We start from the raw sequence: 15,592 nt of genomic DNA on the forward strand, positions 1-15,592 counted from the left end.
CTCTGCCTTTCATCCTTTCGGGGTCAATAAATTAAGTACCAGTTGCATACTGGGTTTGATCTAATCGACATCCCCTCCCCACAAAATGGCTGCCCTTGTGGCAAAATTTGAAACCAATATTATTATTATTATTATTATTATTATTGGTGGTAGTGGTATTAGTAGTCATAAAAATATGAATAAAAAATAAATAGAAAAAAAATGACAAAAAAAAAAAAAAGAAATCATAGCAGACATGTTTTTTTGAAAAACTAAAAATGCCAAGAATTGGCAGCTTCCCGTAGAATCTCAGAGAACAGGGTGTGATTAATTTGTTGAGTCATACCTGTCTTTGTCTTGGGTGAATGTTAATACTCAGGCCGGCTAGTTAGCACAATTGCAGAAACAGGCAATCTGTCACTGAATTCCACATCACGTGTGTGTGTGTGTGTGTGTGTGTGTGTGTGTGTGTGTGTGTGTAAAACGAAATATCTTCCCTTTCTTTCATTTTCTTGTTGGAATTATATAAGCATGAGGCATAAGCAGAGGTCTCCTGTGTATGTAATCAGGTTCCTGTAAAACTATTTAAATGACAAGCGAGCATATAGCTTCTTCTTTCAAAAAAAAAAGGGGGAGGTGTATATATGTATGTGTGTGTACATGCGTGTGTGTGTGTATATAGATATATATATATATACACACATATAAGTATATAGACATTTGTGTATATAATATATATACATGTATATAGATGTGTTATATATGTGTGTGTGTGTGTGTGTGGCATGTAACATGTGTAATATATATATATATATATATATATATGTATATATATATATATAAGTTTGTGCATGAGTGTGTACACACACACACACACACACACACACACACACACACACATTTACTTGACGAGAGGAAACACTTAATTAACCAAGTGGGCCTAAATTTTCTTGAAGTTGTTTGTGAAAGTTGCTAAAGAAAGGAATGAGTTCAAATCAAATTTTTATATAAATGAATAACAGACTAATGAATTAAGTGCAAAAAAATAAAAATAAATAAATAATTAAATTCCAAAATATCCAGTATTATTTTAACAAAGAATTAAGATTAAATTATTAATTAATATTTTATTTAAATTATATTCTTTTACTTCCCAACCACATGGTTCCGGGTTCAATCCCCCGGCATAGTATCTCTGGCAAGGTAAGTGGTTTCTACAATAGCCACAGACTGACCAAACTCTTGTGAGTGGATCTGGAAGATGAAAACTGAAAGAAGCCTGTTGTGTGTGCGCGTGCGTGTGTTATTGTGTCTTTGTGTTTGTCACCTACCACTGCTTGACTACCAGTGTTGGTTTATTTATGTCCCTGCAACTTAGCAGTTCAGCAAAAGAGATCACTTGAATAAGTACCAAGCTTAAAAAGTAAGTATCAGGGTTGATCTGTTTTTGGCTAAACCCTTCAAGTAAGTGCTCCAGTATGGCCACAGTCCAATGAATGAAACAAGCACAAGACAACTTCCTACTTAATCCTACTTAATCCTACTTAATCCTACTTAATCCTACCAACTTTACATAAAAACAAGTCAAGCTAAGCCATTCAACAAGTTACATTCAATAAAAAAAAAAGCCTAAAAAAAAAAAAACAGGAAATATTTTCCTTTTTTATTTATTTTTGAAATGCTTGGTGTTTTTGGTTTCTTTCTATTTTACTTATTTATTTATTTATTTATTTTTGTAGATTTGTGCTTCAATTAATTTTTGAAGTAATTATGAACTTGGAGGGAATTTAAACAAAATAACTAACTTTTTCAAGATTAAACTTCCTTAGACAAGTTCTTTGATATTATGTTGGGAATAAGAATTCAATTATGGTAGGGTCCTTGTACACATTTTAAACACACATACACTTATTTTATTATCCTTTTTTTGACAATTATAATTACAGTACATTAATTCAAGTATAGTAGAGTTCTTACAGCCATTTTGGACAAACAGGCAGGAAGAAAGAAAGATGCCAAGGGCTGTGCCAAACAACAACTCCTCATCAACAAAGCTGTCCTCAAGGAAGCCAAACAGCATCACTGGAACCTGTTGATTGCATTGCTGGACTATGAAAAGGCATTTGATTATGTTCCCCAACCATGGATATTACAGTCTTAAGCCTTACCAAGGTTCCAACTGCTATACTTAATGCCATTAACAGACTGATTACAAAGGTAGTACTAAGGGTCGATGAACATGTTAAGCTGACAGATCTTCATGGCTGGACGTAAACGTGCAGATGCATGTTTAAAACTGACCAACTGAGGCCTAACAAAAGCAACAACAACAACAATTAACTGATTATTGTCAAGTTAACGAGGAATCTACTAATTAGGCACTTAACCTGCAAGAAATAGTAATCAAATATGTCTTGAAATCGTGCTCAGCCATCTTGAAAAAAGAAATTTCTCTAATTACTACTAATAGCACCTTGCCATTAGTTGTAATTACACGTCCATGAAACGCATGCTATTGATACCATGGAAACCAGTCAAAAAGAAACAGGTATTTATGTTGAAATTTAAGAGATATCTCCTTGCTTCCCCAGCCTCCATACACGTGCACACACACAAGCACTGGCAAAAGTAATTGAGGATCTTTAAGGAAAAAAAAAAAAATCAATAATTATTTATAAAATAGAGACAAGTCTAGCAAAACAGTATCCAGTTTTTCTTTACTGAAGTACTTTTATTCACTGAAGTAAGAATAGTTAAATGCCTTACCCAAGGGTATAAGGTATTGCCTGTGGCAAGATTTGAACCTCTCTCTCTCTCAGCTAAGTTGTTAAGTACCTTTAGTCAAGTGACAAAAGTATAAAGTAATAACGCTCTCATAGGAGACTGGCAACAGTATCCAGCCTTGCATGGGTTTATAAAAAGTATCAGGAAAAGGCACAGAGTGTATACTGTGTCCCTATGCAAAATTTGGGTTACTTAGGGGCAGAACTGTGGCCTGCATCTTGGAACAAGTGTAAATTCATTCATAATTATATATTGGTGGTTAACAACAGATGAGGGTTCTGCAATTTCTTGCTGAATGACCTGCACAAATGATTTTATAGTGATCAAATGCTCATGCCACACATTAGCTCATTCTCTCCCTCAAATTGACATTACCTGTACAGTGTGTGTGCATATGTGTGTGTGTATGTATGTGTGTGTGTACACACATGCTTGTGTTTCCTCACCACTACTACCAACTGACGACTGGTGTTGGTTTGTTTACATCCACATAACTTAGCAGTTGAGCAAAGAGAAAGATAAGTACCAGATTTAAAAAAACAAAAAGTTCAGGGGGTCCATTTTGTTCAACTAAACCCTTCAAGTTCGTGCCCCAGCATGGCCACAGTCCAAAGACTGAAACAAGAAAAAGATAAAAAACAAATATGGGATTAGAACATTTTCAGTGGTTAACGAGCTACACTGTGTTGGATTTACCTCTTCTACCTGCTGCTGCCGCTAAATTGTTTTAAGATTTAGATAACGAGGTTTTGGCCATACTGGAGCTGAACTGTGTTTCTATTTAGCCTGAATCTAATTTCACTGGCTGGTTCATTTCGTAGGTGTGACATCTGTCGATCACTCAGTTTGATATTCTGCATATCAGATGAGTGTGTGTATGTGTAAGTGTACAAGTGTGTATGTGCTTACATTCCACACTTGAGCAAAACAGTGGTGTTACATTGACATCCCCAGTTAACAGATTGTCCTGAAAGTTTGCACTTTTGAAGAGAAGAGGAATAAACAAATCTCTTGAAAAACAGGCAAAAGTTTATTGACAGGAAGGACATCCAGTTGCAAAATAATGCCCCACTTAATAAGTATTTGTCCAAACCATGTTAGCATGGGAAAATGGATCGATAAATGTGTACTCTGTAAAGGGATTGGCATTAAGAAGGGCAGCATCCAGCTGTCGGAACCATGTATAGACTGACAGTAGAGCATCATGTAGTCCTCTGGCTTGCCAGCCCCTTATCATGCTGTCCAACCCATGCCAGCATGAAAAGCAAACATAAAAGAACAGGGGTGGTCGTCTCAGGTAGACTGATTTTGAAAGGGTTAGAACAAACACAATGGAAAGATAAATCATAAGACCAGGATATATTTCTGTTGAAATACATTCCCTCTTTTTCAATGAATTCCAGAAATAATGAAAAATTTAGTAAAATATCTTTGTCATAATTAAGCTGGTACTTGAAATATAAATGAATAGATTTTGATAAAAGCTCTTAATTTAAATCACTTTAACCGTTTTGTTAGATTTCTGTTGAAACACTCTGCCTTGGTTTCAACTAATTTTGGAAATTATTAAGAATTTAGTAAAATAGCTTTGTCATTATTAAGTTGGTGCTTGGAGCATAAATTAGTATGGAATTTTGACGAGAGTTTGTAATTTAGATAATTTTAAAACAGGAAGTTTGTATAAACCTACCTGGGTTCAGGTAGGTTAGTATTGGAAGGGTTAATCAGTGCAAGTTCACATTTCAAAATATTTTATGTATTGTTTTTATTTTTTTTCTTGAAGGAGGAAATTTCCTTAAAAGAGGGTGACGCGTTAGTGAAATACTACAACAGAAAACTTTAAATAAATGTTTCACTGTAATTGTCTAGCACTATTTTTACACAACAACAGCTGTGGCACAAAGAAAGAATCGAAATAACCGAAAGACTTGATTTTTATTGATTTTAAACTGTCAAATGATTTTCTCATTGATTGCTGTTCCTACATTGAGACTTTCAGCCATTGAGTTATACTTGTTAGTGTGTGTGTGTGTGTGTGTGTGTGTGTGTGTGTGTGTTAAATGATATCACTATCCTTGTCATCATTTAACATCCATTTTCCATGCTAGCATGGGTTGGACAGTTTGCCAGGAGCTGGTAAGGCCACAGACTACACCAGTCTCCACTGTGTTTCGGAATGGTTTCTATGGCTGGATGCCATTCCTAACATCAACCACTTTACAGAGTGGACTGGGTGCTCTTCATGTGGCGCCAACACTAGTATTTATTACACGATACCAGCACCAGCATGTGTATATATTGCGTTAGTTGTACCATTCGAATGGTGCAGGGGCCCACTTGCCATCGGGCAATTTGGCATGTGGGCCCTTGCAGCATTAGAATCCATATATGGGGGTCCGTGTTAGTATCTAAGGGGCCCATCCCCTCAAGTTTGAGAATTCTTTCATTCACTCCTGAAAAAAATGCATTAATTATTTCAGTTTGGCTGTGTTTATAAACAGTTGAAAAAAATACTTTTAACAAAAAAAACAAAAACTAAATGATAGCATTGTAGTTGCCGGTGGGCCCCCTCGTAGTTGTGGGAGAGCCCCCTTAGTCTCCTGGCAACCAATGTTTTTAGACCCAGTCTGCCACTACATGGATGTGTTTGTAACAATGTGTTGATGGTACTGAGATTGATTTCAATAAAATAACCACAAAACCTGAACACAATAAATACAACCTAATTAATAAACCAGCTGAAGGTCCTCTATGCTTTCACTTGACTAGCTAGAAACAACAGCACAATCTTCAGCGAATCATATCCTACCATCATATAAAAATAGAAAGGACACATTAAACAATGTAGTCTTTTGTATACAGTAAGATGGGAGGGTCATGATTGGATTGCTTCTGATCATAGTGTTTGCTCACTTAGGGCCAAGCTGGAACTGAATACCAGCACTAATATATGTGTGTGTATTTGTGGGGACATGTGTTTGTATTTTGTATGCAAATGTGTGTGTGTGTGTGTAGATATCTGTAGATGTGTGTGTGTGTGTGTGTGTAGATATCTGTAGATGTGTGTGTATGTTCATCTGTGGGTTTGTGAGAAAGATATTTTCACAATTAGCTTTATTAGGATTGGTACCTTATCTATGAATGAGTCTCTAGACACCAAAGAAAATAACCTTTCCCACATGATGCAGAATGCATGGCTGAGGGGTGAAGAAGTCTGCTTCCCAACTAAGTATTCTCAGGTTCAGTCCCACTGTGTAGTAGCTTGGGCCGATCAAAACCTTCAGAGTGGACTTGGTTAAACAGTAACTGAAAGAAGCTCATTGCATATATATATATGTGTTTGTGTGTGTGTTCTTGTTTTGACATCATGCGATAGTTGTAAAAGAGTGTCACTGTCTTACAAGTGGTGTCTGTTGCCAATCTGTCATGAAAGCAAGTCTAGTTGTGGAGGAAACACTACTTTGTTTGGAATCAAGTAAGGGTTGGTGACAGCAGAGGCACCTGACGGTAGAAAATCCACCTTAGTGAATTCTGTTTGATCCACGTCAGCATCGAAAAAAGTGGACATTAAAATGATGACTCTCTTTCTCTTTATATATATATATATATATATATATATATATATATATATATGTATGTATGTAGATGCGTTAACCTTTGTGTGGTAAACATGGAGATTACATATCTGAGCCATGGTTCCATTCAATTGGCCCTTCAGTCAACTCATGTGTCAGCTGTTGTGTATTCTAATTTAGGGCTGACCGAATAAACGGCTCTCTCTTGTCTTATATAAAGGCAGGACATGTGGATCTCTGTAGTCTTACATATACAAACACTAAATGGTCTTGACTGGAATAACTCTGATCATATGGCAAGGTCAATCAAAGCTGATACGGGGTCGTCATTGTTTAAACCACCCCTCACCAACAACAACTCCTGAGGGGACTGTTGCATGGTTGCTCAACCAATTAGAAATAGCAGCCAAATCTTTCTTAAATCAATCATACCTCACTATCTTAAATACAGGAGGGACAAATTACACGATGTATTCCAAGATACAACAGCAAACCCATCCTGCCAAATCTTTGGAATTCTACAACATATAAACCTCCTAGAATGTAGTGACCTCAATTACAACCCCTAATAATCAAAACTTCCTGCATTCTTCACCATTTATCTTACCACAGAGCTGTGCCCTTCTCCTTTAATGATCTTTGCAACTCAGACAGAACTTGCTCACTGGATATTGATCCAACATAAACACACTCAAATCAACCTCCTGTAGATACATCAACTTTATCTTCCCATCAAGGCTCCAAGCTGTATCCCCTAATTTTTTTTCCTTACTCAGTTCTCTCTCTTTCCAGTGACTTCCCTCCCGATTCCTCTCCTTGACTAGGGTTTTCCTTTCAAAAACATCCAACTTAACCTGCAATACTTTCAAGCTAAATTACTTACCCCCTGCAATTTCAGTTATTCCTAGCCCTACAGAAGGGCCTGATAATGTTGTGATTATTTTCCCCACTTTCTGAGAATGAATGGGGAGGGGAGGGGCAATAAGGAAAAAAATACCTACCCCCTAATCCTGTCAATTAATTTTGACCGTAACCCTTAACCACTAGTTTGATGTAGTTGAGACTAGTCAGCTGTTATCTATCAACTAAAACATTACATTATCTACCCGGTAGAACATGTAGTTGTTTTATCAGCTACCCTAGTATCTGCAGCAGTATTATCTACCCCCTAGTACATGTAGTGGTATAGTCGACCCCTAGAACATGTCGCTGTATTATCTACAACTTAGTACATGTAGCTACATTATCTACCCCCTAGTACATGGAGGTGTATTTTCTATCCCTTGTTACATGTGGCAGTATTATCTATTCCCAAGTACATGCTTTATCTACCTTTGAGCACAAGTAGCGGTATTAGCTATCCCCAGTGCATGTAGCTGTATTATGGACTCCCTTAGTACATGTAGTTATACTGTCTAACCCCAGTTCATGTAGCTATATTATGTACCCCTAATACATGTAGTAATATTCTCTATCCCATAGAACATGTTACATTGTCTACCCCCGGTATATGTAGTTGTATTATCCATGCTCTACTCCATGGTTGCATTTTCTACCCCACCACTGAACCTGTCATACCAAGTTTACCCACGATTGCATGATTGTACTATCTACATTCGATTCCACCTAGTTTACCCCCCAAACCACTAATACAAAGATGTATTACCTACCTCTCTCCCTGTCCCCTCCCAACCTAGTCTATCCTTTAATGCACACATTTATTCACAATCTAATTTTTCAATCTAGCCCTTTAAATAAACAGTCTCCCCTACCTTCTCCTCTTGCTTCCCCCTAAATGTTTTCCTACCACGGGATCACAGATGCTGTATATATAAAACATGCTTTTAAATTCTGTCGACCTCAGTGTTTAGTAGTTTTTCTTTTGCCGACAATCTCTGTCCAGCATCCAACACGTGATGAGAAAGTCTACCATGACATCATCATCAGCGTCATCGCCACGCCAACAAGGATTAAAGGAAAAAGAGACTCATTCGGATATGTTTGTCATGCTGTGTGTGAGTTTGGAAATATGTAGAAGGGATATGTGTCAGACGGTGCTTTGAGCTATGCTGGAGAGGCATATTTTGTACACGACAGCGTGATGAGGTGTGGTAGAGGTTACCTTTGTACATGGGTACTACAAGGTGTGTTGGAGAGGTACAGGAGTACAGAAATATTGTGTGGTGTGTAGACGAGGAATGTGTGTGCACACCGGTGCTTTCGTGGTGTGTTGAAGTGATACAAGAATTCAGTGATACTGTGAGGCATGTTGGAGAGAGATATACGTGTACACGGGTGTTGTGTGGTGTGTTGGAGAGGAACATGCATACAACAATGTTGTGTGTTTGTTGGAGAAACACATTTGTGCACGAGTGTTGAGTGGTTCGAAACTTGAAGTAGCATGGAATCCAAATCAAACTGTTTTGAATTATGTGTGTGTGTGTGTGTGTGTGTGTGTGTGTGTGTGTGTGTGTGTGTGTACGTATGTATGTATATATATATTGTTGGTGTATCATATATCTCAGCACAGGGCAGTAATGTATTTATAAGTAGTTAAGTTTATGTCCAGTCATAGACTGACCAATGGTTTTGCACATATATATATATTCGTATACTGGGGACTGTGGAATGGTGCATCAGAAAGGTACATGTATAACACTGGTATCATGAGGTGTATTGGAGTTGGACACATGAACATGGGTGCTGTCTGGTGTCTCAGAGACACCACATTTTGTAAACTGGTACGATGTGGTATGTACATGTGGTGTGTCAAAAAAAGGTACGGGTGTAATGGACCAGAGAGGTACTGTGTGGTGTGCTGGTAAGGTATATGTACGCGCGTGTGTGTGTGTGTAAACTGGTGTTGCATGTTGTGTTAGAAAGGCACATGTGTGAACTGTTGTAGTATGATGTGTTGGAGAGGTGCATATATACACTGCATCAGTGTATGTGCATGCGTGTAAACGTTTATACGAGTGGTGTAAACACGTACGTCATGTTAACAGAATTTTAAGAAACAGAACCAGTCAGAATATTTAAAGTTAGGCTTTCATACAACGAGTACCTCTACCCCTTATATTTAGATGGCGGGGCTAAACAGTCTCTGAACCTGTATAGTAGTAGTTATAGAACACATGTCTGGCTAACTAGGTAAATAAACGTTCGGTTTTGTAAAAGAGCTCATTATTTTAAATTCAAAGCTGAATCTAATAATTAAAATGCACACACATATATACATACATAACGTACTGCAAATACAAACAGGCATGTATACTGCACTCATTCTGAATACCTCATGCATGCATAATACATGGTGCAAACTTTGCAACAGAATGAACACATGGAGACAGTAAAACATGGGCAGAAATAAGAACAGTCACCCACACATATATTATCTATGTAGCGAATAGAGAGAAAAATAATCTATAATTTTAATGTAAGAAAAATTAAAACGATTATATAAATATATATATATATATATGATGGTATGTATATTTTTGAAAGAACATCAAGAGAAAGTTAACAGAAGACATAATGTTTGAAAGAATAAGAAAAAGAAAAGTAACGAAAAACAGAAGCATTAAATTTAAGGTGCTCACCCCATCTGAAAAAATTATAGGCTGAGCCGTGGTTGTGCTTATTTCCTGGACAGGAATGTCCTCTTTAATTTCTTCGTTCAGCGAAGAGGGTGTTGTCACATTGGAGCCGTTGGCAGGGCTATCTGGCGTTTTCTTTTCAGCAGCTGTAGGGACTTGTCTTTTACGCCGGGAATTGTCTCCGAACTGGAGTGATTTGTTCTCATCACAATCGTCAACAACGTTGAACATGGAAGTTTTAACACGGGGCTTCACAGGACTGGATGTCGGCATAAAGAACATGGGTTCCGAAGTGCCATTCTTGGACGGAGTCCCAGACATGATGCGATATTTCCAAGGACACCAAGTTGAATGGTTGAGGTTATGGAAATCGTGGAAGATTCAGTGACTTAAATTACTCGAAAGAATTTTTTTGAGGAAAAAAGTTTTCGTTGAGGTGCTGCTGAGTACGGTTCGTTAAGGACGGAGTGTCAGGACCCGGAGTATAAGTAGCCAATACCAGTAGTGGCAATGGTGGAAGTGGTGTTGGTTGAATCAGCAGCAGTAGAAATGGTAAGGGTAGGAGCAGTCGTAGAGATAGTAGCGAGGGTAGCAGTATTAGTACAAAGCACCTGTAGCAGTACCGTTGACAGCAGCCATACAGCTTAGCTTAGACGGGAGTGCGAACAGTTACTAAGTAAGAATGGCTAGACTGCCTCTGCGAGGGAATCTAGTGGGCCAGTTTGAAATAAAGTTTGTATATAAACAAGGATACGTTTCCGTCGTTTTTCATGCACTCATATCTTCCAACAAGAAATATTATCAATTACTATTTAACCAAAGAAATACATGAAAACATCAAAGCTTCCGACCGAAATCCTTTAACGCTAACCAAAATGCAATATTATGCAGACGCAGGGTGGGGTGGGTGGGGGAATTGCAGCTACGAAGGTGTAGTGAGATTGAAAAAAACTTAATGTATGAATGAGCGCTAAACGGCTTACGTCTAATTCCCATGTGATTACATTACTACAGAAACTTCAATGCACTTTCTCTCTCTCTCTCTCTCTCTCTCTTTCTACCTTTTGGTTACTGTTCTTTCCTTCTCCCTTTCTTTCTCCGCCCCCCCCCCCCATCTCTTTTGTTACTCCTCTACTATCTCTCATTCACTTTCTATTTTCTCTTGTTCTGTTCTGTCTTCTCCCCCGCTTTCTCGCTCGTTACAGTTCCCATTGTGCACACACATTTTTGTATACATGTAAATATATATCCATATATGTAATATATATATATATATGTATATATATATATATATATATATATATATATATATATATGCACACACACATACACACATATGTATGTATATATGTATAGGAGTGTGCGCGCGCTTTCCTACTTATAATAAAATGCATTCATTTGCAAACGAAAGAAAATAAAGCACCCAATACATTGAGTAGAATTTATTAATATAATATTACACACACACACACAACTTACGTTTCTCCATTCGAACCCCAATCTCCATTTTACTCTCTTTACAAACAGATACATTAAAAAATACATTTTTGCTTTTGTTTTATTTTTTTTAATTAAAAAAAATTAGATAAAGGGAAAGATTTTACTAAAATTTATTAGTAGATAAACATAATACAGGCAGCAGACAGTCTCTCTCTCTCTCTCTTACATATACACGTGCGCGCGCGCAGTTTCTCCCCCCCCTCTCTCACACAGGTATGTGTCAATGCGCGAAGTTAATGGAGACTACATGTGCAGACAAGCCGCCGCATCATCATCACCATCAACGTCAGTGGAATCGAGCCAACCATGGAGCCCGTACATAGTCGCAAGGCCTGGTAGAAATATCAACCAACTTTCCGTCGAATTTCACCCGGCCGCCCTAGATAAAGCAGACATTGCAAAGTCCCTAATATATATATAAGGACAGGACGGTCACGGCCAGAACGCCTTTAATCTCATAGGTCTGGCTAAGCAACACCAGCACCGTCAACAACACCACAAACCAGCTACAAGAGCGCAAGGGAGTGGGGGGGTAATCGATTTCTCTGTCGTCTGCTCCCAGCAGACAACTTTGGCGACATCTCTTCCCACCACATCGTTTCCTTCCTCGCTCCTGTCTCCTCCTCCTCCTCCTCATCGCCGGGTTCGTCATCATCCACATAGCAGGAATCATTGTGGCAAAGAATGTGTCGAGGAAGAATGCAAGAAGATGAAGAATTGGTCAGATCAAACTCTAAAGGAATCAAGTTATTCCGTTTCGCTTTCTATTCTCGATATTCCTTTATTCCTTTGTCCTTATTCTGTCAAATCTGTATTTCTTTCGCTCTATTCGCTTTATTCTATATTCTCTCTAATCTCAATCTTCTCTCGCCTCTATTCTTCATTCTATCTCACCTTTTATTCTCCCGCTTTTATTCTGTATCCTCTCTAGTAACTATTTCCTTAACCCTATTCTCTCTATTCTTTTAATCCTCTGATCACTATTCTCTCGCTTTTACTCTCTAGTCCTCAATTTTCTCTATTCTTTTATTCTTTGGCCTCTGTTTCGCTTTTTCTCTCTCCAATCTCTCCGTTCCACCGTCACTCTTCTAATCGGTTATTCTTTCATTCTCAAGTTTCTCTTTCCTCAGATTTATCAATGCTGTCATTTTGAAACTGAAAGCAAATCCTAGAAAACGCTGCTAAACGAAATATCTACAACAATGGATGTTGGCTGCAGTAGTAGTAGTAGTGGTGGTGGTGGTGGTGACGTTGATGGCAGTATTAGTGGTGATGGTTGTAGTAGTAAATACAGCAGTGGTAGCAGTGACGAGAGCCGGCGGCGAGAGTGCACACACTTTTCCACTGATGACATGAGCAACAGCTGCAATAGTGTTGGTGTGTGTGACAGCAGCAGCAGCAGTAGTAGTAGTGGTGGTGGTGATGGCGGTGGTGGGAAAGTAACAATGGTTGTAGTCACCGCGGCAATAGCACCTGATGCAAGAGAAAGGAAAGGGTATAAGGTAAGCCGGCTGGTGAGGTAGTAGTAGTAGTAGTAGTAGCTGTTCTTGATACAAGAGGAGAAGGGTGGGGAATGAGCGTGAAATAAGCCGGTAGTTGTAGTAGTAGTAGTAGTAGCAGTAACTATGGTGATCTGGCGGTATCCAGTTGGAAAGAAAAAAAAAAATGTTGCTGTCATATCTTCTGCTATTAACTATACAGGTTCCGGGCCAACGTCTAAGCATGTGTGACTGATGACTGATGTTGGGTCTGGTAATAATAAGAGCGATGGGTGGGGCGCAATCCTGCCACCCCCCACCCCCAAACCGTCACTCCACTCTCACCTATTTCGATAGGTAAGAGCAGGGTAGCTGTGAGAGAGAGCGAATATAAACGGGAGGAGGACAAGAAAGGGTGCGTGATGAGAGAGCCCATACCCCTCCCACGTCTTCCAAGAGGAGGAGAATGAGAAGGAAGGAAGGAAGTAAAGAAAAAGGACCGGCCGGTGGAGGAGGAGAAGTTCCGTGGGGGGGGGGGGGGGGGGGTTAGAAAGACGCGGGAGGTGCAAAGAAGCGTAAGAAAGAGGCGGGGTTGTAGGCGAGGTTGATTTCACAACAGCAACAACAAAAAAACAAAGAAAAAGAAAAATCAACTCATTGTAAAGAAAATTACCCCAAGATTTAGTCACCTTTAAGTTTTTGTTGTCTGGCACCTCACATGTCAAAGTCAGCCCTGATCCAGCTGACCTGTGATTAGAAAGCATTCCAATCATGACCTCCTCTTCTGACACCTGACCACATTGCTCAAAGATTTTTTTTTATTTTGTATCTTTTACTTGTTTCAGTCATTGGACGGTGGCCATGTTGGAGCATCCTCTTGAAGTGTTTTACTGAAACAAATTGATTCTAGTATAGATTTTAAAAAAAGTTTGGTACTTATTCTATCAGTCACTTTTGCCAAACTGCTAAGTTATGGGGAGGTAAACAAACTACCACCAGTTATGTGGTGGTGGTGGTGGTGGGGCAACAGCAGATACAAAGCCACATACGCTGAGCTTCTGCACAGTTTCTGTCCATTAAATTCATTCACAAGGCATTGATCAAACTAGCATTAAAATAGGAGACACTTGCCCATGGTGCCACACAGTGGGACTGAACCTGAAACTACACGATTGCAAAACGAGCTTAACCACATAGCCATGACGTCAACATCCTGAATGCACTGCTTTCTGGAATGTCTTTGTTCGTAGGTTTGCTAGATCAGGGTGACCCGGGGATCAACAACAATGCTTAAACGTAAGCTTTCGGAAAATTCACCAAAGCTACCCAAACCAAATGAAGAGAAGAAAACTAAGGCAAGACATTTCTAAGATTCATATTTATTCTTTGATCCCTGATCATCATCAGGTGTGTTTTACCTGGAAGTATACACAGCAATGTGTATACGTCTAAATACCCTCATTGCTGTTGGGTGGGAAACGTTTTGGCCCGGCCATTGCGGCTCCACCTATTTGGCATCGCTGACTCTTATTTGACATCAGATGCTTTAACGTTCCTCTCATCATGTTTCTGTTGCTCTCCTGGTCCCCACCTCTCTCTTGCAATCCATTTATTATGTGTCTGAGCAGTTTTCTCTTTGTGGAGAGGGAAAGTCCTGATTGCAAATTGTTCGTTTGATTAAATTGTAAAGTTTCTCTCCCTTCCCTTCTCTCTCTCAATCTGGGCACACTTGTATGTGTGAGTGTGTTTGCCTTTGGTAACAAAACTACTGATGTCGAAACAGGTTCAGCGCCCCAGTCAGCCGTGCCAAATTGCCAGCGTCCAAACAGCTGCGCCCAAACATCTCCTTCTGATTCCAGCAGACGACATATCAGGAAATACAACATCTGATGATATCATCAGAAGTCGAGCAATAGCAAGCAATAAGACAGCAGCAGATGATGATCAGAGATTAAACTGATCGTAACGTAAATGAACTTGTAAACATAAAATAAAAACAAACAAATGTTTCATAAATTAAAAATTAGGTTAATTAGTCTGAAAAATTATCTTATTAACAGCAACTCATCTTAGATATAAAGGTATTTAATGAGGAGGAGATTAAATTAAACGAAGATGGTTTTAATTAATTATGTGTGTTATTACTGTTTAACCCTAGATTATACTTGACAGGACAAACTTTCTTTTCTTTCTTTCTTTAATCCTTAATCTTTCCTTAAGTACTGTATCCAGAGGAAGGGACAGTATGTAAGCCCCCCCCCCCCCCTAGACTGGTGAGATTGATGTCATTGCAGTTAGTCTTCCATCATTGCAAGTCAACACCTATGGATGTTGTTGACTTGCAATGAGCAACAGGGAACTTCCAGAGGACCAACATTCTGAATAAAATGGACCTAGAGTAGTGGTCAGTATAGGGCCTCGGGTGGTTGGAAGCAGGAGAGATGAGTGGGGCAGGAATGGATGCAGCACTTGCTCAGTTGGGTCAAAGAAGCATATGATGTTCATGTGATGGCTAAGGCACACAAGACAAAGAGGAGGCCTAGTCCCTGGACATGTGTCACACAGGTCCAGTAGTGCATGGGCATGCACTTTGATGTCAAGTAAGCCAGCCCCCTGCCTAAGAATTAAATAAGCCCTGTGCTTCAAAGGTAAACTTGTGAGAACAGGAGACTAATAAAGG

The 15,592-nt window shown here is 39.0% G+C and overlaps 1 protein-coding gene across 14 annotated transcripts in view; it reads right to left on the reverse strand.

The window, feature by feature from the left end:
- LOC106870763 (dihydropyrimidinase) overlaps nucleotides 1-15,592 on the reverse strand; it is a 181,081-nt gene that overhangs the window by 127,611 nt on the left and 37,878 nt on the right. For 8 of the 14 annotated variants that reach the window (XR_016238426.1, XR_016238425.1, XR_016238424.1 and 5 more), the window contains exon 1: nucleotides 9,938-10,455. The exons of the other annotated variants lie outside the window; for them this stretch is intronic. Coding sequence is in view for 4 of the 8 variants with exons in the window: in XM_089342240.1 (XP_089198366.1) it covers nucleotides 9,938-10,255 (318 nt within the window). In the remaining 4 variants the exon portion in view is untranslated. Of the gene's footprint in view, nucleotides 1-9,937; nucleotides 10,456-15,592 lie in introns of those variants that run through there. 14 annotated transcript variants of the gene reach the window in all.

The sequence above is a fragment of the Octopus bimaculoides genome, chromosome 25 (genome assembly GCF_046866305.1).
Source record: "Octopus bimaculoides isolate indiv1 chromosome 25, ASM4686630v1, whole genome shotgun sequence".
In the NCBI taxonomy this organism is placed as follows: domain Eukaryota; kingdom Metazoa; phylum Mollusca; class Cephalopoda; order Octopoda; family Octopodidae; genus Octopus; species Octopus bimaculoides.